Consider the following 25,638-nt stretch of genomic DNA (forward strand, 5'->3'; position numbering starts at 1 on the left):
CTAGAAGGAGAACCATATGGACGCCTTCTCAAATATGACCCATAAATGAAAATGACAAGTGTGTTGCTTGATGGCCTTGGCTTTGCAAATGGAGTAGCCCTACCTCCATCTGAAGACTAGGTAGCTATCTGTGATACTTGGAAGTAAGTTTTGCATAATAATTATAATGGCATATTGTAATAATTTATTTTATAATGGGTGTATGTACATACATTACTCTAGTTTTTCTTGATAGCTTTTAGTTTTGACTGTATGATTCATTTTTCATATCTATGATCTGTCATCAAAGATTGCAGAGAAAAACTTTGTTTAAAATGACCTAATGGGTGTCATGGCTAAGATTGAGCAAAAAATGGCAGAAAAATGTGATAATACCTTGATTCCTTGCCTCTTCCTTGATTTCTACCTCTTCTCCTAAATTGCTTGTGTAGCTCCCCTATGCGTGCTCCGTAGAATCTTTGAAACCAAGGGAGATGAGAAAGATAGGAGCAAATGTTTAGTGAACAGAGGCAAAGATACAATTTTAAGATCGGATATAGATTTTGTTGACCACATTTCCCAAGCGTATTTAAATCCAAATCGAGATGCACATGCCCTACGAGCCATATACCTCCTACCCTCTACATGTACTAACAAGCGCTAATCTACTGCCTCTTAATTTAACAAAACAATGAAATGGGTGGCCGAAACCCTTTTTCATTTTAACATGTTCAACTAAGTGTTGGTTGAAATTTTGACCAACACGGGCATGGATTTTAAAAAAAGAATTTTTTCCTTCCATATTTCAACCAATCTAAAATATTTTAATAGATGGTCAAAAATTTTGGTCAAAAAATGACCTCAAATGTACTAGTGTAATAATCATGCATAAAGAGAACTCATTAACCATATTTTGTTAACTAGGGAAACCCTAGCTAAGGGAAAACCCTAGTGGGGATGATACCCACTAGATGATGTACTACTATAAATGTTCCTTGTTAGAGGATGTACTTTGTTAGGAGTCTATAAAATCATTTAGTATATAGGAGTCCCTATAGTACAATGAATGTAAGAAGAGCTAATTTCCCAAACATACACTTCCAATTACAAGAAGAGCTCACTGCCCAAACAAGTAACTAAACTTTAAGTTCCTCTAATATAGATGTACAGATTTTGTAACTTCTTCTTGGTTGATCTCTGACCTCAGCTTGATCTCAGATCACAAAATCATGTTCTCAAAAACATCACATAAATTGCTTCACAAAAAGTTTGCATATCACTTGCTCATAAAAAATGCACACTTAATCTCCCAAGATATCTTTTGCATAAATACCATACCTTTTCAAAAATTACTACTAGGTCAACTAAGACCACAATATAATTTTCCAACTTAGAGTAAGCATCTAGGATGTTGTACGTAATTGGTCAACTAATTATTTTGTAAACAAAATAATTCCTTTACCTTTAATTCTATTGTCCTGTTTATCTTAATTGTCAATCTTTTGTACTATTTGTACTAATTTCTGAGGTTATACAAATCATCGTCAACATGTATATTATCTCCATCTATTTTCACTAGTCATAAAATGACATCAGAAACATTTTACATATAAAATAATGTACTGTGGTAAACCATTTTCATACTTTGACAATTTTCTAAGTACCAAAAGCTAAGTATCTTTATTTCTAAGGTTTTCTACAACATGTTCATCATGTGTTTCCATTAATGACAATAATTACATCACTACATAGAGCCAATTGTGGACACCAAAAAATTTGTGAAGACTTGAATCAATCAATGCAAATTAAGGAGAAAATCAGAAGAAACACAACAGACTTTCAAATCAAAAATCACATCAAGTCATTAATTATCTATCAAATTGACAAGACCTAAATCAACTTTAATAGAGGAGAAAAAAAATTAAAATTCATAAAATGAAATTCAAAAAAGAAGGAATAAAATGACAAAGTATTGAAAATAAATAAGACATTCATTAAATCAATAAAGTCTTTTATCCTCACAAAAATGAAAATCTCCCTTTTTCATTTTAAAAGAATTAGAAATATGCTCAATTATCCTCAAAACCAAGTCTATTGGACTCTTCCACCTGGTCTCTTATGAGATATTTTTAGTTTCACTTTCACCCATCAGTCAAAGGTGAAAATTCTTATTCTTACCCCAACCCCTTCCAAAATCCTATAAATAGGAGGGAAATCCAAGAGCCAAGGGACCCAAGTTTTTAGGCATCTGCACTATAGGGACATTTTGATTCATCATATTAGCATTACCATTCTAGCAAGTTCATAGCATTTTAGCATTGTTTTTATGTTATTTGGCATCATTTATTACTTGTTTAGTTCATTTGCATGACCATTTTGAGAGCATTCTAAGAGTTATGTTGTACATATAATCTTCATTTTTAGTCATAGATCTTGCATGCATTCTTGTAGATCTACATTTTAAGCATACTTCCATTCTAGACCTATCACTGAGATGCTATTCTAAGAGTTGTCTTAATAGTTGTAGTTAGGGAAACATGAGACACTCATTGAGATTACATTCTGACGATGATATCTTGGGTTTAGTCTAGTTTGTTGTCAGTCTATCTACATTCTACATTAAAGTTTCATGAATAGGTGATTACACCATGTACAAATTGGCACCCACCATGGGGCTTGAACTCAAAGCCTCTCTATTTTCAAATCTTTTAGTCTAATCTTTCATTTTTAGTATAGATCTGTGTTTCTTTCTATTTTCTTGTGCAGATCTAATTGATTATAGGTTCTATAGCATTCGAGAGGCCTCATATCAGTGAGAACAATGTCTCAAAGCCTTTACCAAGAACATAAGGATTGGATCTAAATCTTTTGACACTTTTGAGCTCTATTTTAGCACTTCCAAGAGATATTTAGATTCTTTTGAACTCTATTTTAACACATTTAATCTTTCTAAAGTGCATTTGAATAGTTCTGTAATGTAGTTACATCTTTTAGAAACGCTTTTGAATTGTTCTATAATGCATTTACATCCTTTTGCAGTGCTTTTGATTTGTTCAGTAACACATCTAATCATTTTTGAAGTAAATATAAAGTGTCTTATAGTGCATTTGATTTTTCTATAGTGCATTTGCCAGATTAAATAGTGCACACAAGGCTTTCTGTAATGCATACAAGTATTTCTATAGTGCATTTGGTAAAAATTACAATTTCCTGAATCTAACTTGAGATTTGAATATAATTTTCTTACAGGTCCCTTTCAACTTAGTGAAAAGCTCTCAAATTGCAAATAGCTTGCGATAGGAATGAAGACCATCATAAATGCACCTAGCCTTTCCTTGCTTCAAATCAAGTAAGTGGACCTCGGTCCTTGTTGATTTAAAGTGCAACATTTGGGTAAGTGCACCAAGGTGTGGTGCCAAAATGGGGGTATAAATGGACACTTTTTTTCTGAAATCAGCAATTTCTAAACTTCAACAAGAATTTGAAGATAGTTATGCTCAAAATTTTAAAATATGACAAAAAAAAAAAGTACTACTCCTTTGAATCTAGTTTCTAAACTACTATTTTTTTCAAAATGGTTTAGTTTTAGGTCCTAAAAATAGGGGGCCATAGAAACTGGTACTATTTATTCCAAAAAAATATAACACAGTACAAAGTGTGGACCCCCTAAAATTTCAACTTTTTTTTTGAAATTCTTTAATTGATCTAGTCAAAAGTTACTTAACACTATGTAGTTATATAACATCCAAAGTGCCTCAACAGTATTAAGAAGAAGCATAGTTATGTCTTGAAACATCCCACTTGGCTTTAAAAAATCTGGCATAATGCAAATAGCAAAAGAGGTGTCTACAAACACCTCTTTCTCCCTCTTGTCGAGAAAAACAACTCCTAATTGATCATTAGTCTTATTTATGTGCAGTGGCCACGATTGGTCTGACCCCCTTCAACAAATATATCAATGCTATCTCAAAAGCCTAGATATTCATTGGACTCTTTCATCCTCACCTAACCAGGGGCACAGAATAAGTAAGCATAAGCGTGAGAACTTGGCTCCCCCTCAAGTGCCTTTTTAGGCCCAAATGCCTTTTTCAAGCCCCTCAAGCACCTTTTTAGGCCCAAACACATTTTTAAGGGCCCTTTAGTGCCTTTTAAGCCCAAACGCCTTTTTTAAGCCCCTCAAGCACCTTTTTAGGCCTAAACGCCTTTTTTAGGCCCCTCCAATGCCTTTTTAGGCCCAAACGCCTTTTTCAAGCCCCTCAAACACCTTTTTAGGCCCCATAAGCACCTTTTTAGGCCCAAACATCTTTTTTAGGCCCCTCAAGCACCATTTTAAGTCCAAATGCCTTTTTCAAGGATTTATTTTGCATTTTCCAAGGCCAGATGCCCCTTACACCCACCACTCGCTCCTCTCCCCCGCTGCCAATGCCTTTTCTAGCCAAAGCACCTTTTTCAAGACCCCATTTCACTTTTTTCATGGCCCAGGCATCCTTTTTGGGTCAAAGCACCTCATTTAAGGCCCCATTTTCCTTCTTGAGACCCAAGTGTCCTTTTTGGGCCCCCAAACGCCTTTTATAGGCCGTGAGAATGTTCATCTCGACACATAGCTAGAGGAATATCCCAACATTGGCATTATAATTATTTGTAAGGGCTATTAATATACATAGAATTATGCCTTACACATCACGACTCCCCATATATTACATAACTTTGTATTCCTCTTTCATCATGAGCTCACACGTATATTCTCACCTACTAGTAAAATTTATCCTTACTCTATGGATCATATTGTGCCCACTTTTATAGAGATGAAAAACTTTCGAACATTTGTGAAAAAGCAAAAAAACACTTGAATATCTATCAAAAATCCAAAAAATATTTAGATATTCCTCAAAACACTAAAAACATCCAAATATATTCCACAAAATACCAAAAACAAACATGATAATGCATTACAATCAACATCACCTGTCCCTTTGATTACCACAACAACATGCACAAACTTTTATTCTACTATGATGGCAACAACAACATTACATTTAAATAGTATATGGCGGGTTATTTATTTTGGCCTCCTTAGGGGAGGTGGCAAAATATGGTGCCTAGCCAACGGTGTTTCTTTTGACCCAACTCTAGAAGAAGAAGCCCCTAGTGTAAATCCTCTACATACCCACACCACATCCATGGGAATCAGAAACCTCCCACTACATAATTGTGTATTTAGCAGCTATGTAAACTCCCTATCTACAAATTGTGTCTCTTGTTGATCCTCATTTGGGAATGCCTAATAATAATGTCTCATGTAATAACGGCTTCTCAGTGTACCTTCATCATCTAATGCATTTCCACTAACACATTCTCCACCAACTTGTTTACTCTCAATGTAGTGATAATTCATTGGGCCACATCCCACTCCTACTCCATTTTATTAGTCGCCATTTGCCAACACTCCACATCCACTATTGCCTCCTTAAATGACTCATATTGCAACTGCAATAACACCAATTCATTCTAAGCACTCCCTAAACCCACTTGCACCTTCTTTAGAGATTCCTACAACCATTGAGCCTATGACCACTCTACCCACATTCCTACATAATTTCCATCCACCCACAAGTGCTCCACACACAGCTCTATTTCTAGTGATTGCACTTGTGCCCGCTCTACGTCCACCATCACTTGCAGTTGTCTTGCCTCCATTTTCACCCCATCTTCATGTGCCTTCTCCATCAATCCCAGAAAAAATGTGACCTCTTATTCTACATTCTCTTCTTGGACTCTCTATGTAGCTAACATTCTCCATAATTCCTCTATGTCCTATGTTGATTGATCTTTTCCTCCTACCTCTAGCCATGGCTCCTCCATATTTACACCACTCATTCCCCCTTCTATTGACCCTTTTCTCGGTGTCCCAAGGCTAATCGACCAACACATCCCACTTATTACCTTACCCCCACTAACATGTCATGTATCCTTCAGAGCTTCTCCCATGGACTTTTCAAGAGATTCTATCTCCCCTGCCTCCTCGCCCACTCTTGACTACTCTTCGACATCCCAAGTGGACTATTCTCTTCCTACATCATCAGCTCATCATTCAATACTACCTACAACACCTATATCATTTCCATACCTAACAACATCATTAAATCTAACAAGGGCATTTCTTCTACCTTGATCCCCACCTCTTCGGGTTGCACTGACCCTTGTCCAGCATGACTTGCTTCACCTAGCCCCAAAATTAACCTTGTAGTTTTGACTACTCCACAAAATCCTTAGAGGTTCACCAAATGTGCTTCGCTCTTCGTCCTTGCCTCATCCACCTTCCATAGCTAGCCTCACCCTCTTGTTGCAACTGATCTGATGAGCTTGACATACTTTCACTTGAACACTTCCTACAACTTATTAATATATCTAATAGCCATGTTCTACTCTTCACCTCACCATGTTCCATTCCCATGTTATCTACTTAGTTATAGCTTTCACTCACCCGAGACTTGTTCTTTACTGGTCTTACCATGTATCTGCTCTCTACATCCAACTGCACTAGTACTAGGTACACTTGACCCTTGGCTCTGACACTTAGACACCCCAATTCCCACTGACGCACATTACTTGACAAAATCTATTGCTAAATCACTACTGACACATCCCACACTTTCTTATCTACCTCGTACAATAGTTGCTCCTTGATAGAACTAAACAACCTCGACACTATTTCACACAACTGCAAGCATGCCTGGTCCACAAATAATGGTCTTCTACTCTATCATGTACTTCTAGTGCCTCAATGATGTGCTTTACTAGAGGTACCAGGATGAAGTCATGCTATTTTATTGGTTTTTCAGTGTTTAACTCTAGTGATCCTTTGGTTTTTGTGCATTATTGGTGTTCGCTTGTAAGTGCCTCCTCTCATTTGGAAAGCCATGTGTACCTCAACTAATTGTGTGTGCTATCTTAGTTGAGGTCTTTTATCTGACACGTGACTGTTTGCATGCCTTTTTTTATTCTTCTATGGCTACAACTTACATTTTTCTAGTAGTTTTCATATTTTCATGTACATTGTTCATCTTTGCTGGTACTTCTTGACGTGACATAGTATTCATATCACTATAACTAAGCTAGTGGTGGTTGTACCTAGTCACTTTTTATCACACACTCTATGATGAAAATTAGTTTTCATCTCTTTATAAATTGACAGTTAGTTGCATTCATCTAGTTCTCATTTTTCATCTTGGGTTCCTTGAAAACAAACGGTTGGCACATAAATCATGTTTACACTAGATGACCTTCACAATATCAATTAGCAAATTCACGACTGGTTATCCAATAATAGGCAATAACATCAACATCAACATCAAGATGAGCTTTTAGCACCCAACTATCATGGACTTTGTCTCTTCATAACACTACTACCAACATCACACTACATGGTTTCACTTTTTCACTCTGCTTATTACATTATGTTGCTTTCAAATTTTGGACAATTCTAGTCACTATCAAATTCCACCACATCATCCACTGCATCACATGGCGTTCAAATCTCAAACAAATATCATTTTTGTCTATTTCATTCTATTGATTTTGAATCTCAAAAGTTGACATCCCATCTCATAGCTTTTGAATCTCAGACAATTCTATTTCCTTCCATTTTTCACCTTCATTCAGATTTCATTTTTCACGTTACATTTTATCACATTTTCATTTATCATTTCATATCATTTCATCCCATTTTCATATTTTTATTTTATTCTCATTTTATCATGTTCCATTCCATAACACTTTGCCCCACATTTGTTCATTTACATTTTTATTTTACCTTACATATTCATTTCATTACATATCATTACATTACATCACATCACATCACAATAAATTTCATTTCATTATATATCATTACATTACATTGCATTACAGTAATTTTTATTACATTTCATACAATCCTATTTTATCATACCTCATATCCTATTTCCTCTCATTACATCATATTAATTCCATTTCCTTGTCGTTTCATCACATTCCTAATTCACTTACCAATTTCTTTTCATTTCATTACATTAGCTCTAATCATTTTATTACCTATCATTTCATCACATATCATTTCTTTCATTAGACATCTCATTTCATTTCATTACCTCACATATCATTTCTTTCCACATTTTATCAAATTTTCATTACATTACCACAACATTCATCTCATTACAATTCATTTTTTACGATTCATTCCATTACATTACATTACAAATCACTTTATAACATCACATTACATCTCATTACATCATGTTACATTACACCAAATGTCATACCATTATATTCCATTTTATTACATTCCATTACATCTCATTTCATTAAATCCAATTTCATTTTACCATATTTCATTTCACGTCATCACACTCTCATCACCTTTCCATTACATCATTATTGCCATATCATTTATTATAATCATTATCCATATCTCATGCTACACTAATCATTCACACACACACACACACATATCTACTACCATATCCATCAAATCAAACCATCCCATGCATACATAAGTCCATGATATAACAAGTGCACACATTTGAACATCTATAAGCTTGAATATCTCATAAAGAAAAAAAAACAATCAGACAATACATCCACAGGCCAAAATCCACATGAATATCAGATAAACTACATCAACGAGAACATCCAACAAATCAAATAAACATGAATGTTAGTAAAGCACAACATCTATCCACATGAACATCCAAGGATCAACCAAGTACATTAGCATGCGTATCAACTTAACATCAAAAGAAGAATCATACATAATGAGGAGTAACGACACGACACATAATGTACACTCATCCCTGCGTAGGTGTCTGGCCTGAAGGTCCCTACTCATTGGGGGCACTTGTATCCTCTCAAGGTGCCTGCCATGTCATGTCTATCATCGGTACAACATCGACTGTCTAACTGGTCGACGCCCCATCAATCCTCAATGGTGGCGATAGTGGCCTTGGTGTCATTACAGTTATAAATGCCTGTAATGTACTTAGCACCTCACCCATCTGAGCCTCCATGGTACTCATCCTCACCTCCAAATCAGTTGAACTCCCTGGCCTTACTGGTGGCGACTGTGCATCTTGTGGCACTAGATGTTGTATCTATGGTTGTTCCTCTAGTAGCACTTAATGTGGACCCTAAGGCTAGACATCTTGTCGATCGCCAATAGGTTCCTGCACTCATGGTCTCTGTCGTTGAACAAACTAAACATCCTCAGGCAATCTGGCCTTCACCTACTCTGCTCTACCCTTCTCAAAACCTCTATCCCACTACCCAACTCCCACACCACCAACCATCCCTCCTCTCACTCTCACACCACCCTAGCCTTAGATCCTTCCAACCCTTCTTGCACCCACTAGTCCCTACATTGGGCTTTGTGTCACTCCCCTCTACGGTAGTACCATAGCTACTCGACCTCACCTCCCCCATGATTTGACCACACCTCTCACCCTAACTCTGGCCTGCCATCTCCCTTTGCCTCTCCCCATACCAACCTCATCATCCTCATCCTCTCCCCCACTTGATGGCTCATCAATCCCAAGAATATACTCTACTAGATCTCTATATCTAGGAAAGGGATGCTCCTAAAACAATCATGCATAATCCCACTCCATCCCTGCATTTGCCAACCCATGTTGCAATTCCCATGGCTATGGTGTGTTTATCATCTACAAAAAGGCCTCCAAACAAGCCTCATAGTCCAAATTCAGCCCCCACACTACTCTCTCTGACTGCACTCGAGCATAATGAGCTGATCCCTGTGGCATGCCCTATTGCTGACCAAACTGTCCCACCACTTGCCTGAAACAAAACTACTCTATCACTGTAGGTAGCTGGCCTAGAAAATACCTCGGACCAAAGAAATATACCATCTCATCATCATCCTCAGCCCATGGCTCTATAAACCTGTAATGTCTCCACACAACCTCATCGATGTCATCTAATATTTGCCACCAATACTTTGTCATGCCCAAATGGGGTAGCATGGTCACACTAGAATAAGTATACATGTATGGCATACCCTATGGCCTCTATCACACACACATCAAATTAGTAATAAGAAAATGCTCCCATGTCCATAGTTGTAATAAAATCACCCCTACTAATAGTGACGAGGCTCTAGAATACACAACCTGATGTAAATCATGATATAAGTGGGCCAAAATGCAACTACCCCATGCAAATCTCCATGGCTAATCAATCATATCCTGTATCGATTAGCCCCATCCAACTGAACATCCCCACCCTTGTTCATCTGGCAACAAGAATCCTCCTAAAAAACTAGCCAAAATTGTCAGCAATGCCTCATATTATAGCCTTCAAAACCATGATACACTATCATCACCAATGCCATCATCCCCATGCAATTCTTGAAAAGTAGAACCATCGACGGTCTAATTATAATACACCAAATCCCTTACTATCGGGATCTAAAATATCTAGTATACATCCTCAGGAGTAACTGTCATCTCCCCCATGGGAAAATGAAAGGTGTTATGGTCTTAGTGTCACCACTTAGCCACAACTATTAATAGTCCCTTGTTCACTTAGAAATGGGGCATTTGTGTAAACCCACATCTATTAATCACCTATCACTCCTTGATTAACAATCTTCCTACTACCTTTAGGGGCCATGGATATAACCCTCGTACCATGATCTTTTTCCCACATGCTTATTTTTCATCAAACAAATAACAATGTAAATTTTCATCACAAGTGATCATCATACATCAGTCTACTAGCTACCCAACTACTACTTCTATCTTGGACCTATTAATCATCCCCCTTTATCTTGAGTCAGAGTGGTTTATTTTCCCTACTCTATATCTTGAGCTTGGGCATCACTCTTTACCTATCTATCATTAGATTGATCCTACAACATCTCTTCATGATTATGTGATCACTATGGTTCACTCGTCATGATGGTCCCTAGCTGATAGACCTAGAATCTAGCACACATGCTACCAAATCAATCAAATGCATTAAAATATGAAGATGTGCTATTTCAACTTTCAAATGTGCTATTTCATCCATCGTATGCACTTAAAAGTGGCTAAGGGCTATTTTAATTCCTATATGCATTATTCTAAAGGACAAAAGCACTATTAAAATCAAATGCATTGAAATATTACACATATGCACTATAAGACTATTCAGATGCACTAAATCATGCATATGTGCTACTAAAATTGCTAAATCCACTATAATGTCCTTACATGCACTAATTTTCCTAAAACTAGGTTTTTAAAAGTGTTATTCCATGTATGTGCTAAATGATCATTTGAATGCACTAAAAGATTTCAAAAGTGCTACAAGAAAAGGTAAATGTGGTAAAAGGATAAAACTACCACATTTATCATAAAAATTGCAAAAATTGTAAACTGAAGGATCTCAATGACTTATTGAGGCACCGTAGTCTACTAGACGCTTGTACCGACAACCCCTCTTGAATCTATGCTCCTGTAAAAGGACAACCATCCTTCCTAGCTCAGAGCTCCAAAATGCCCAATTTCAAAGAAGTGAGTGAAATGACAAGGGTAAAAGGCCTTTTGACCTATTTAACCCTCATTAGGGGCATGTATATCACCTTTTTACCCTATTTTCCCAACATTGGACTCTTTTTGCTACCTTTCATGAATTGGGTATTGTACTAAATCAAGTTGACCATCTTTATCAATCAATTATCCAACATTACACAAATAAAATTGGAACCCACTTAATTTTTCCATCTCCATTCTTTTCCAATTTCATTTTTGAGGGCACAGTATATCCATATCAAATCGGGACATCCAAACTAGGTCATCAAATTTTTCTGAAAAATTAAAAACATTCTAATAAAAAATGTTCTACCCCAGTCAAAATTTCAAACATAAAATTAACCAAAACTAGGCTATCCAAGTAAAAACATCACAACATCAACCAACATAATCAATGACAATCAAGTCACAAAATCATCAAAGATCAGACATCAAGCCAACAACAATCAGATACCACAACAATTGAAAAATGTCAAGACATCATTCAATCATCAAAATTTGATCTTAAATTGGAAAAATCAAGTACCTTTGAACTAATATGCTCCACATATTAGCTCAAAGAGGGGCATTTGTAGACACCCAATAATTCGCAAAGACCTAAATCACACAATTCCAATCAATCAATGCAAATTAAGGAGAAAATCAGAAGAAACACAACATAATTTTAAATCAAAAATCACATCAGGTCATTAATTATCTATCAAATCAACAAGACCTGAATCGACTTTAATAGAGGAGAAAAACAATTCAAACTCATAAAATGAAATTCAAAAAGGAAGGAAGAAAAAGACAAAGTGTTGAAAATAAATAAGACATTCATTAAATCAATAAAGTATTTTATCCTCACAAATTTCCCTTTTTCATTTTAAAAGAATTAGAAATATGCTCAATTATCCTCAAAACCAAGTCTATTGGAATCTTCCTCCTAGTCTCTTATGAGAAATTTTTAGATTCACTTTCACCCATCAATCAAAGGTGAAAATCCTAATTCTTACCCCAACCCCTTCCAAAATCCTATAAATAGGAGGGAAATCCAAGAGCCAAGAGACCCAAGTTTTTAGGCATATGCACTATAGGCACATTTTGATTCATCATATTAGCATTACCATTCCAGCAAGTTTATAGCATTTTAGCATTGTTTCTATGTTATTTAGCATCATTCATTATTTGTTTAGTTCATTTGCATGACCATTTTGAAAGCATTCTAAGAGTTATGTTCTACATATAATTTGCATTTTTAGTCATAGATATTGCATGCATTCTTGTAGATCTCCATCTTAAGTACACTCCCATTCTAGAACTATCACTAAGATGTTGGTCTGAGAGTTGTCTTAGCAGTTGTAGTTAGGGAAACGTGAGACACTCATAGAGATTACATTCTGACGATGATATCTTAGGTTTAGTCTAGTTTGTTGTCAGTCTATTTGCATTCTACATTAAAGTTTCATGAATACGAGACTACACCGTGTACAACCCTAGTGGGAGACAAATTTCAAAAGATCATTTGGATTCATAATATATCACCTAAAATAAATTTCTTTTTTTGGTTAGTGGCTCATAGAAAAATTCTTACCCTTGACAATCTATCCAAATATTGTTTGAGGTTAGCTAACAGATGTGTCATATGTAAGAAGGATGCTGAGTCTATCAATCATCTATTGTTGCACCACCCTTTTACAGTTGAGATCTAAAAATTGATGCTCAAGGAATGTCACCTCTACATGGTGTTTCCCAAAATTGTTCATGATCTGATACTACAATGAATGGTTTCTCCTTTCTCTCACCATATATCTATTAATACTTGGAAATTAATTATTCTTGTTGTTAGATGGTGTGTTTTGAAAGAAAGAAATAATAGGATCTTATGAGACAAAAAGAAGGAAGTAGCCTCCACTTTCCATATCATAAAAAATATCATCAGGGGTAGTATAAATTGTGTTGTCTTCCCCAAGATATTTAATTTTCCCAGTCTTCTAGACCTAAGGCTAAAAAAAAGTAGAATATTAAAATCAAAATTTGATAGATATTAACTGGAAGAAGATCTAGAAAAGGAAAAAATGCTACTATATTCTGATGCAGAGCCACACCTTGGAAAACTCAAGAGGAATCAATCACTCAACTGAGTTGCTTCAAGGGGCATCTACAACTTTTAGGATCACACACTAAAATCAGATTCAATAAACAAAACTTTGAAAATAAAATCCCCCAAAATATCTTCTTGCTGCCTTCGGATAGACCCGCACTCAGATATGAATAACTTTCGAACCACAAAGATTTACTCAATCTAACCATTTATATTTGGCATAACTAGGTTTCAAACAACATATAAAAATTTGAGAGAAATCCAACGGTTCAAACCCGAGATATTGACCCTGCATCAGAGTACATTTTTTCTGAAAATAAATCCCCCAAAATATCTTCTTGTTGCCTTCGGATAGACCTGCACTCAGACATGCATAACTTTCAAACACGAAAATATTTACTCAATCCAACTGTTGATATTTGGCATAACTAGGTTTCAAACAACATATACAAATTTGAGAGAAATCCAACGGTTCAAACCTGAGATATTGACCCTGCATTAGAGTACATTTTTCTGCAATTGTTATTCCCTAAACTGATTACCATGAGAAATATATGAAGCATAACAGTAGAACCATAATCTTGAAAGAAAAACACAGGAGAAAAAAGGAGACATAAAACTTCCCATTCATCCCCAAGTTCGAATAATTTTTTACATAAAAGATTGGCTTTCTAATAACCAAAGTCTGACTGGCCTTGTTGTCTAGTAGTAATAAAAACTGTGAGCATCACCTAGATCTAATGAGTGCTAAGTGTTCCATTTATTCTCATGAGAGATGGATTCATGTTGAATCACTTCTCATGAAACATGGTTCATCGAGTTTGACTCAAAAATCACACAGTTAAATCCTGATATTCACATCACAGTAATAAAAATGTTTTCTTTTCCATCTAAGAATAGAAATCTAAAAGACGTTTTACCATCAATACCATGCAGCAATCATGGATATTCTTGTAACTGCCAAGAATAGGAATCTGAAAGATGCTTTACCATCAATACCATGCAGCAATCATGGGTATTCTTGTAACTGCCAAGAATAGGAATCTAAAAGATGCTTTACCATCAATACCATGCAGCAATCATGGGTATTCTTGTAACTGCTAAGAATAGGAATCTGAAAGATGCTTTACCATCAATACCATGCAGCAATCATGGGTATTCTTGTAACTGCCTATTATCTGTCACCAGTATTTGATGGAATTCTCTTTAATTATTTAGCACAACTACGAATTAAAACAACTATTCTAATTTTAAAATCCACACACCTGGTCCTAGGTGGCTATATCTGGAGAGCTCATCGAATTGCTACTCTAGGTATGCCACCACATGTAGGACATTATTGAAAACATTTAAATTTAAAACACACACAAAATGTAAAATATTACTTATCATATTTTCCGCTCTGCTACTGCAGCATATTCCGCCTGAAAAGGGTAGATGAAATGTAATGTGGATACATATTTTAAAGGTAATCTAGGTGTAGTTGGAGCTAGAGGAATTATTAGAGAATGAAAAGGTGATTTGATCCTTGTCTTTGTGAAGCTACTAGGAATAAGGTCTAATAACTATGTCAAGGCTATTGCAATGTAGTTTGGTATTAAAATTTTGCATGACTTAGAAGTGAATAATGTTGAGTTGGAAGGAGACTCAAAGTTATTTATTGATTTACTTCTAAACAAAGTCGATTTCCCCTGGCTCAGAAGGGGTTATAGAATACCCTATGACCCCTTTTGACCCATTCGATGACATTAAGTGTTCTTATGGGTCATAAGGTACTCCATTACCCCTTTTGACTCATTCAAACACATGATATATGTTCTTAGGACCCCTAAGAATTTATTTTCTCATTTAATGGGTTAAAAGGGGTCACAGGGAACTTTAATGCCCCAATTTGACACATTTAAACACATAATGTATGTCCAAACATATATTGGCATAATGTGTCGAAAGGGGTCATATGGTACTCTATGACCCCTTTTGACTCATTTGAACACATTTTATATGTTTAGAGGGGTCCTAAGACCCCTAGGAAAAATGTTCTCATTTAATGGATCAAAATGGGTTGTCATAGGGCACCCTATGACCCCATTAGATCAATTGAGACACATGATATATTCCACTAGGGGTCCTAGTACCCCTAGGAATATATGTTGACGTATAATGCATTGAAAGGAGTCATATGATATCCAATGACTCCTTTCAACTCATTCAAACACATGATACATGTTCCTAGGAACATATGATATCATTTAATGGCTCAAAAGGGGTCATAGGGAACCCATTCAAATACATGATGGTTCCCTATGACCCCTTTTGACCCATCAAATGATATCATATGTCACTAGGGGTTCTAGGACCCCTATGAGCATACATTGTCATATAATGGGTCGAGAGGGCTCATAATGTACCCTATGACGCAATTTTATCTATTCAAACACATGATGTATGTTCCTAGGGGTCCTAGTACCTATCATAACATACATTATCATATAATGGGTTGAAGGGATCATAGGGTACCTTATGACCTCTATGAATCCATTTAAACACATGATGTGTGTCCCTAGGAATCCTAGTACACCTATGAACATATTTTGTCATATAATGGGTTGAAAGGGATCATAGGGTGCTCTTTGACCCATTTCAACTCATCCAAACACATCATATATTTCCTCAACATTCTAGGACCCCTAGGAACATATGTTATCATTTAATGGATCAAATGGGTTCATAGAGTACCATATGACCCCTTTTGAACCATTTAAATATACAATGTATGTCGCTAGGGGTCTTAAGAGCCCTAGGAATATATGTTATCATATAATGAGTTGAAATGGGTTATAGGGTACTCTATGATGTCTTTTGGCTCATTCAAACATGTGAAATATTTTCCTAGGAACATATGTTCTCATTTAATAGGTCAAAAGGGGTCATAAGGCACCCTATGACCCATTCGACCCATTCAAACATGTGATGTATGTCCCTAAGGGTCCTAGGACCCCTAAGAAGATATGTTATCATATAATGGGTTGAGAGGGATCAAAGCATATGTTATGATTTCTTTGGATCCATTCAAGCACATGATATATGTCCCTAGGGGTCCTAGTACCCTTAAGAACATGTGTTATCATATAATGGGTCAAAAAGGGTCCTCAGGTTCTCTATAATCCTTTTTGACTCATTTGATCACATGATATATGTTCCTAGGAGTCTTAGGACCCTTAGGAACACATGTTCTCATTTAATGGGTCACAAGGGGTCAAAGTGCACCTTATAAACCGATTCAACCCATTCAAACACATGATGTATGTCCCAAGGGATCCTTGGAGCCCTAGGAACATGTATTGTCATATAATCGGTTGAAATAGGTTATAGGTTACCCTTTGACTGATTTTGACTTATTTGAACACATGATATATGTTCCAAGAAGTCATAGCACCCTTAAGAACATACATTCTTATTTAATGGGTGAAAAGCCCTATGACCCCATTTGACCTATTCAAACACATGATATATGTCCCTAGGGGTCCTAGGACCCCTAAGAACATATGTTGTCATTTAATAGGTCAAGAGGGGCCATAGTGTACCCTATGACCCCTTTCAATCTATTCAAACACATCATGCATTTTCCTAGGGGTCTTAGTACCCCTAGGAATATATGTTGCTATATAGTGGGTCAAAAGGGGTCTTAGAGTACTCTATTACCCTTTTCGACTCATTTGAACACATAATATATATATTCCCTAGGAACATATATTCTCATTTAATGTGTCAAAATGAATCCTAGAGTGCTCTATGACCCCTTTTGACTCATATGACCAATTATAATATGTCCCTAGGTGTCCTAGGTCCCCTAGGGACCCCTAGGGCTATATGTTACCATAAAATGTTTCAAACAAGGTCATAGGTTATGTTATGACCCCTTTCAACCCATTGCAACAAATAAAAATATGTCCCTAAGGGTCCTAAGACCCCTAAGAGCATATGTTGTCATAAAATGTACATTGAAAGAGGTCATAGGTTATTCTCTCATCCAGTTCGACCCATTCAAACAAATGAAATAATTCCTAAGGGTTTCTAGGACTCCTAGGGACATATGTTGTTGTAGAAAACATTGGAAGGGGTCATAGGATAACCTATGATCCCTTTGGACCCATTTGAAAAAATAAAGTAGACTCCTAGCAATCCAAGGATCCCTAGGGACATATGTTGTCATGAAATGTTTTGACTCATATGAACAATTATAATATCTCCTTAGGGTTGCTAGGGTCTTAGATTATCATGAGATGTGTTGAAAGGGTTCGTATGTTATCTTATGACCCCTTTTGACCCATTGAAACAAATAAAATAGGTCCCTAGGGGTCCATATATTATTATTAAATATGTAGAAAGTGGTTATAGGTTATCCTATTACCCCTTTTAACCCATATAAACAACTACTATATCTCCCTAGTGGTTATAGGACCCTTTTGGACATATGTTGTAATAGGTTCTTATGATCCCTTTCAACCCATTTGAACAAATGAAATAGGTCCCTAGTGGTCCCAGGACCCCTAGGGGCATATGAACTGTCATGAAATACATCGAAAGGGGTCATAGGTTATCTTTTGAACCCTTTCAACCCATATAAATGATTGTAATATGTCCCTAGGGATCTTAGGATCCCTAGGGACATATGTTGTCATGAAATGTATCGAAAGAGGTCATGAGTTATCCTATGACCCCTTTCGACTCCTTTGATAAATTTGGGTTCTGCTCCTCTAATAAATTTGGATTCTGCTCCTCTAATAAAGCTGATTTTGATGCAAAAGTGGATGAAACTAATGATGAAAACTAGCTTCTCCAAGAAATGAAAAATGGTAGTGGACTTAGGGATTATAGGAGTTGAAGGGATTAAGATTAGTAAAAAACTAAGGTTGGGGAAATGATAACTCCCTTCCCAATGTCCAAAGGAAATTAGATAACTTCAAGAAGGACTCTAATAATAAACTTGATGAAATAAATGAGAAGATTAAAGAGATTAATAAACAGTTCAAAATTGTGATCATTGGTATTGAATTAGGTGTGGTTGTTTCCTCCATTTGTAAAGTGTAGAAATAAATGATGAGAAAGGTCGTGTTTGGGGTAATCAATGGGAAGAGAAAATGTAAAAAGGCGAGCCAAGCCAAGGTCAAGAATTATGAGGAGATAAAGAGTGCCATTCAGATAGAGAACATGATTGAAGAGATCAAGTACCTCAATGAAGATTCAGAAAACATTAAAAAGGCTTAGGTTCACTTTCCCATGTTTTTGGTAATTTTTTAGGTTTTATGATGGTTACCTATTGTATGTCTTGTCTTATATACATTTCTATAAACTCTCAATGATGTCAAGGTTGTTTATGTTAACTGATTACACTGCTTATCCCCACTACTATTGGGATAGTAAGTCTTTGAACATGGTTAGTAATTTTAGTAGATTACAGTTTAGACTTAGGTTAGTTTTAGGTGTGGATGGCTTAAACTATTTAGAGATCATGGATGGTTTTGATTATTTTATTTTATTGTATGTTATGGGTGGGATTCTCACCACTAGGGTTGGAGTGTATTCCTATTCTACTTGGTTGTAATGACCTAGGGCAAAGATGGTATGAGTAATTTGCTTTTATCTGTGTTCAGGACCGTCTTCCTTCCTTTTCTAATCAAACATTTATGTTCATCTTCCATATCTTTCTCATACCCATTGCATAGTAAGGTGTGATTGCTAATTATAAAATTATTTCTTAACTAAGAGATGCATTTGCATCTAGTGCATCTAGTATGTGACATTATTGTAATGGTTTAAAGTTGTTTAAAGATTTAATAGATGAAGATATTATATTAGTTTTAGGAAAATATCTTGAGGTAAAAGGAAAAGTTTGAGAATACATTTTTTTGCAATAGATGGGAAAAGTATTTATGAGATTATTCAAATAAGAAACATATATGTTTATATTCATTTATAAATGATGTAGATTATAACTTGAAAAGATAAATAAAAAAATACATTAATATTAATGCATTAAAAATGTAAAAATTTAAATATTTTCAATTAAAGTTAAATCAGGTTTGGAGGGGACCCAAAACCCCTTAAAATAGATTTTATTAGGGATTTAGAACCCATTGAAACATGAAATGATGCCATAGATATGACAATGAAAAGTCTAGCAACCCATCAGAAACCAACGATTTGCAGCCAAGAAAATAATGACAATGGAAGACCAAGGGACCTAAGGAAAGCCAAAAAATAGTATTGATCACCCACAACGACATCTGTTGAGTATTAATCAAAAGGGTTTTGAGCTCCCCCAAACCATATAAGTAAGAAAGCATGGCTTCTTGAGCTATCAAACAAAAATAATCAAGTTTCTCAAAATATTTATCATAAAAATGTCTAGACTCCCCCAAGGAGTTGGGAAGACCCAAAACCTACAACCTCCCATAATTGAGAACACCTAGCCACCAGGAAGGGCCCTTGAAAATTATCAACATCCTTCTTATTAGAAACCAAAAAAGTCAACACAACACTATTTGAAGTGCGACTTTGAAAAAAAAGGCAGTAGCATAAATCCTAGCTTCAACCATGACATTGGGAGCACAAGGCACCCAATCCAACCACTCTAAAGAAATGGCCTTAATAGCCAAAAGATCAACCAACGAAAAACTAATAACCCACTTTCTAGCTCCACAAAGCACATAAGGATTAACGTTATAAATCAAGAGAAGATCCACCAAAAACCATGGGTTTAAACCCAAACAAACAAAGAATATCTTTCCCTCCACCAAAGTAGAGATACTCGCATCAATACAAACAATGGGAAGGAAGACCAGAGACAAACCAGTAGCCAAAAGGATCCAATTAGTCACCAAAAGGACTAGATAAAAAGAAGCCCAACAAATCCCACTCCAAACCTATAAAGGCCAACACCAAGCAACCAATATTGGTTGCGCCTCCACCTCTAAAGGAACATCCACCTCAATATGATTAGCCACAAAGGAATAGGGAACAACAAAGCTAAAGAAAGCCACTGGGCCAAATAGTGAGAACCCCTCTCTATAAGGCTTACAACCATCACAAGAAGGATGTCACCCAAAAGAATCCATCCAAGAACAAGAGAAATATAATGAAAGGACATAGAGAAGATCAATGGGATAACGAGAGTAGCCACATCCAAAAGATTTGGTACTAAGACTTTAACAAAAAAAAATCCCCTCATGAAAAAGAGGCAAAATCCCAACTTAATAGTGCGAATTTTCCATCCAAATGAAACAGGGGAACTATAAATCTCATTGCAAGCAAACAAGCCAAAGGGACTGAAAGAAAAAAAGAGACTCCCAAATCTCCCCTAGCTCTCCCAGTCCCTAAGCACAAAACAACAATCTTTGGGAGGGAGGCACCAAAAGCCTAATAGTCTCCACAACTACAAGCTAGAACAAACCCACAACTCCCTTCCAAACAAACTCACACAGAGACATCTAATCATTGTCAAAAAGGGAGAGGCAGGCTCCAACCAGGCATAGGAATGGGGGAAGAAGGTTTGCTCCATCCATCTCGTTATCATCTCTATCGCTATTGTTAGTATCATCTTGCTCATTGTTGCCATTAGCTCCATCTTCCCCAACGCCTACTATGGTAGAGGCTGAAACCCTGACACAACCCAACTTTTCACTGCTATATTGGGCATTGATACATATTTAAATGTTTTAAATATATGTTTTTATAATAAGATTGAGGATCTCAACAAGGAACTTTTAATAATCCAATAAACAAATGATACAATTTTTAAAAAGACAAAAGATAAATTTGGTACTTATTTCTATTGATATGAACCAATAGAAATAAGTAAATATAATATTTTCACAATTATTTAAAATATTAAATATATAAATTTTTAAAAGAAATTATTTCTTTATGATAATTATTGAAAAGAAATTATATAGAACATTTTTATAAATATTTTTAATTATTTAACTACTAATTTTTTACATGAATCACATTGGTCACTACTATTTAATTGAATTTCTTAGTGTACAATTCACATCGCCTTTTAAGCACAACAAAAAATCATTGAATGGCCAAAGTAATTAAAATGAAGATAGGAAAAGTAAAATACAAACTCCCACATGATTTGCATGCTCATCAAGCCTATAGAAACCATTAAGGTGCCAAACAAAATTACTTACCCAACTAAGCTAATATATTTGTCAGAAGGAAGTCGCGAGAATAAGTTAGAGCCAAATCCCGCCTCCCACCGACCTTAATATTATTGTTAAGAAAAATGTACAACGGCGTTGTCTAAACGTTCCGTAAAGGCTCAGGAAACTCCGAATACAGCAGAAATGGCCATATTCTGACGTTTCGTACATCCAAATATGAGTATGATTGAATTATTTTAATAGCAATCATAGAATTACCAAGATATGGCGAAAGAAATCTGATATTGCGTACGACAATTAGCCTAAGCTGTATAAATGAAAGTCGCAGACTAGTGTCACAGCTCGCAGCTCTAGAGACCTCGTTACTCATTTACGTGCAAGTTTCTTCTTTATACCAAATGCACTCCTCTGTCAAATACACACACACGTACATGTATATATACCTTAAACTATATTTGATTATTACTCTGGAGATATGGAGATATCTTTTATTTTGTTGTTAAGTGCAATTTTCATGTTGATTGCAGGGCAATGTGTGTTTTCTGCAATAGTCCCTGCTTTGATATCGTTCGGGGATTCTACAATAGACGTGGGAAACAACAACCATCTTTGCACGTTAGCAAAGAGCAACCACCGTCCTTACGGTAGAGACTTTCCTGGTAACAAGATAACCGGTCGGTTCTCCAATGGTTTCGTAGCCACAGACTACGTTGGTATGGCTAACAAATTCCATTTTCATGTTTGATTCATTTTGGGATTTTGTTCAATGATTTATATCAAATGTTTTGATCTATGTATTCTTGTTTTGCAGCTTCTATGCTTGGACTGGGACCTGCAACGGTCGGTTATTTGAATCCGGAGGCTAAAGGAGATAATATTGTGAGGGGCGTCACATTTGCTTCGGCAGCATCTGGTTTCTACCCTGGCACTGCCAAAATTTATGTTAGTAAGTCTTTAGCTTTATTATTCTTGGGGAATCTATTTATTGAAAACTGATTCGGTTTATCTTTTATCTGCAGAATGTCCTAAGTCTAGAAGATCAATTGGAACTGTACAAACAATACAAAGAAGACTTAGCCCGTGTGGTGGGTGTAGCCAATGCTTCCACAATTCTGTCCGACGGTATTTATCTGATAAGCACCGGCAGCAATGACTATCTTAACAACTACTACTTCAACCTTATTCTTCAGATTAAATATAATCGGCTTCAGTACAGAAAACACCTACTCAAGCTTTTGTCCAATTTCTTAGAGGTGATTTCTTGAAAAGGAGACTGATGAGTTTTTGGATTGATTGGAACTCTTCTAAGATATATTTGTTGTGTATTGAAATGCAGGAGCTTGGAAGATTGGGTGCACGTAGAGTGGGCGTGTTATCTCTTCCTCCGTTTGGCTGCTTACCTTCGCAAATAACACTGCATGGTCACGGAAAGCAGACTTGTGTCGAAAAACTCAACAGGGAGGCTTCTATTTTCAACTCCAAGATGCTTAATCTAGTGCAGAAATTGAACGGAACGGATGGTATGAGGTTTGCTTATGTAGACATTTTCACCCCACTCAGTCAGGCTGCAAGATTCCCTGCAAAGTATGGTAAGAAATGCTGCAATCTTTTCTTTCGTAATTCCTTGTATGGGAAGTTGTAGGTCATAATGCAGTTAATCAGAAAGATTGATGCATAACGAAGTTTGATTCGGGAGAGATAATTTTCTTTCTACAACAGTCTCATTCATCATGAAATACAAATAAATTCGATACAAAAGAATTAAAACAAGATACAATTAATCCTAGAAATCTTTATTCTCGAAATTAATAACCATGAATGTCTAACATATTGTAAATATCTAATCGAATTGTGCTTGAATGGGTATAGGGTTTGTGGAAGGGCGGAGAGGATGTTGTGGAACAGGGCTTCTGGAAGCGTCGATCTTGTGCAATGAATTCAGCTGTGGCACATGTAAAAACGCTTCAAAGTATGTATTCTGGGACGGCTTCCATCCATCAGACAGAATGAACTTTCTTCTTGCTAAAACGCAGCTTCCCAAAGCTCTCAACGATTTGTTATGACCGATGTGATGTATTCATCTCAATACAATGCACTTGATCAAGACCAACAATTTATAGTTATTATTTAAATGGAAAACCATAAATAAATGTTATGTAATTTTTAAATGATTTAATAAGTTCAAAATATTTTTCATGTCATGTGCATCCTATGAGTTGCATATAGATTGTCATTAATCAACCTTACACATTTAATACTGGCAATCGATTTACATCATCCAAAAAATGAAGCCATTTAATAAATAACTAATACAACTATAATAGAAAGCCTATTCAAGTAATATACTCACCCCAATACCTGTAAGAGTGGTGGAAAATAGATTTGTCAAGGGCGTAAATTTGCACACTATGTATTGCCTTAAATAAAGCTAGAAATTATGTCCCAAGTCTATTTGCGTTGATGATCTGAGATAAATCTTGTTATCTTATAAGAAGTACAATAAGTATAGCTTATTCTATAGAACCTTAATTATCTTTACGTGACAATATTAATGATGAGGATATCATTTGAACACCATGGACCAATTAAAGTATGGTAGTTATTATGGATTCAAAAAGGTCAATTTCTTCTACTTATTATTATTTATTAATGATCATTAGTATTGCATTGTGATATATTATTTCTTATTATTAATTTATAGTATTATTTTGAATTATTTTTTTCACTTAGTTTTTCTTAGTTTTGAATTTGAATTTTTTAAAAATCATAAATAATTACAATGAATTTTGATCAATATTTAAGAAATATAAAATGTATTTATAACAATAAAATAGATACTTAAAAATTTAGATGGACAAAAGTTCATATTGGTATATGTAATTTTTTTATTAACTTTTTTAAATTCATATTCTATAATTTATAATCAAAATGAGATTTGTAGAGGCAAAATTCAGCAATACAATGGTTGATTATGAGCCTCTCATCTGGGAGGTATTGGGTTCAAGTCAATTCAAACTTAATGCATAGTACTAATTAATCTCAAATAATAATAATAATAATTTAATCTAAGCTTCGGCCCATTACCTATCAGAAAAAATGAGTGCATAAAAGTTTAATAGATAGGAAGAAGTTAGGTAGGCGATATTTTCATAATTGGTTATTAGATTTTACATTTTTTTCTTTCATTACATTTGAAATCTAACTCCAAGATCCATCATGGGACTCAATAGTTAGGGAAGAAAAAATTAGAATGGGTAGTAGACCAACATAACCTATAACAATTCTATGGACATCCAAAATATTGTAGTTACCTTTGAACCACAATCTAATTTTATAACATCTATACACCTTTTTTCAAGAAATGTGATGTGACACTCCATAATAAGTGCATGTTAGGTTCTCTTCAAAAAAGCCAACTACACTATCCATTTTAGAACAAGTTAAAGAAATACCATGCACTAATCCAAATGAAGAAAAACTCAAATCTCAAATCAAAGGAATTTATAAATTGATGGTTGCAAACTACTTCAGTTTTTATTATTTATTTTTATTCAATTTAGAAACCATAGAAGTCCATCTTGCGACCACAGACATCCAAACATATTTTCTACAATCCTAGTGAGTTGTGAAACTACTATCAAATACCATTAAGTATAGCATGAACATTAACAACACACAAATTACAAGGGCTTACACTTCAAAGAGAAATAATTGACATTGACAAAATTGATTGGAAAGGGTTCACATTCACATTTATATGAAGAACTTCAGTGAAAGCTCTTTATGTATACCTTGCCTTCATTTTTGAAATATATGCACACATAAAAAAACATCTTGTATA

The 25,638-nt window shown here is 35.4% G+C and overlaps 1 protein-coding gene across 1 annotated transcript; it reads left to right on the forward strand.

The window, feature by feature from the left end:
• Positions 1–22,245: 22,245 nt before the first annotated feature.
• LOC149577847 (GDSL esterase/lipase At5g03810-like) lies at positions 22,246–23,965 on the forward strand. The gene is made up of 5 exons (XM_089826092.1): positions 22,246–22,510; positions 22,609–22,739; positions 22,817–23,050; positions 23,134–23,386; positions 23,667–23,965. Exons 1-5 carry the CDS (start codon positions 22,273–22,275, stop codon positions 23,858–23,860), a joined length of 1,050 nt encoding a protein of 349 aa, XP_089682218.1. The 5' UTR covers positions 22,246–22,272; the 3' UTR covers positions 23,861–23,965.
• The last annotated feature ends 1,673 nt before the right edge of the window (positions 23,966–25,638 follow it).

The sequence above is a fragment of the Cupressus sempervirens genome, chromosome 1, assembly GCF_028749045.1.
Source record: "Cupressus sempervirens isolate cs-2001-9-10 chromosome 1, ASM2874904v1, whole genome shotgun sequence".
NCBI classification, from domain to species: domain Eukaryota; kingdom Viridiplantae; phylum Streptophyta; class Pinopsida; order Cupressales; family Cupressaceae; genus Cupressus; species Cupressus sempervirens.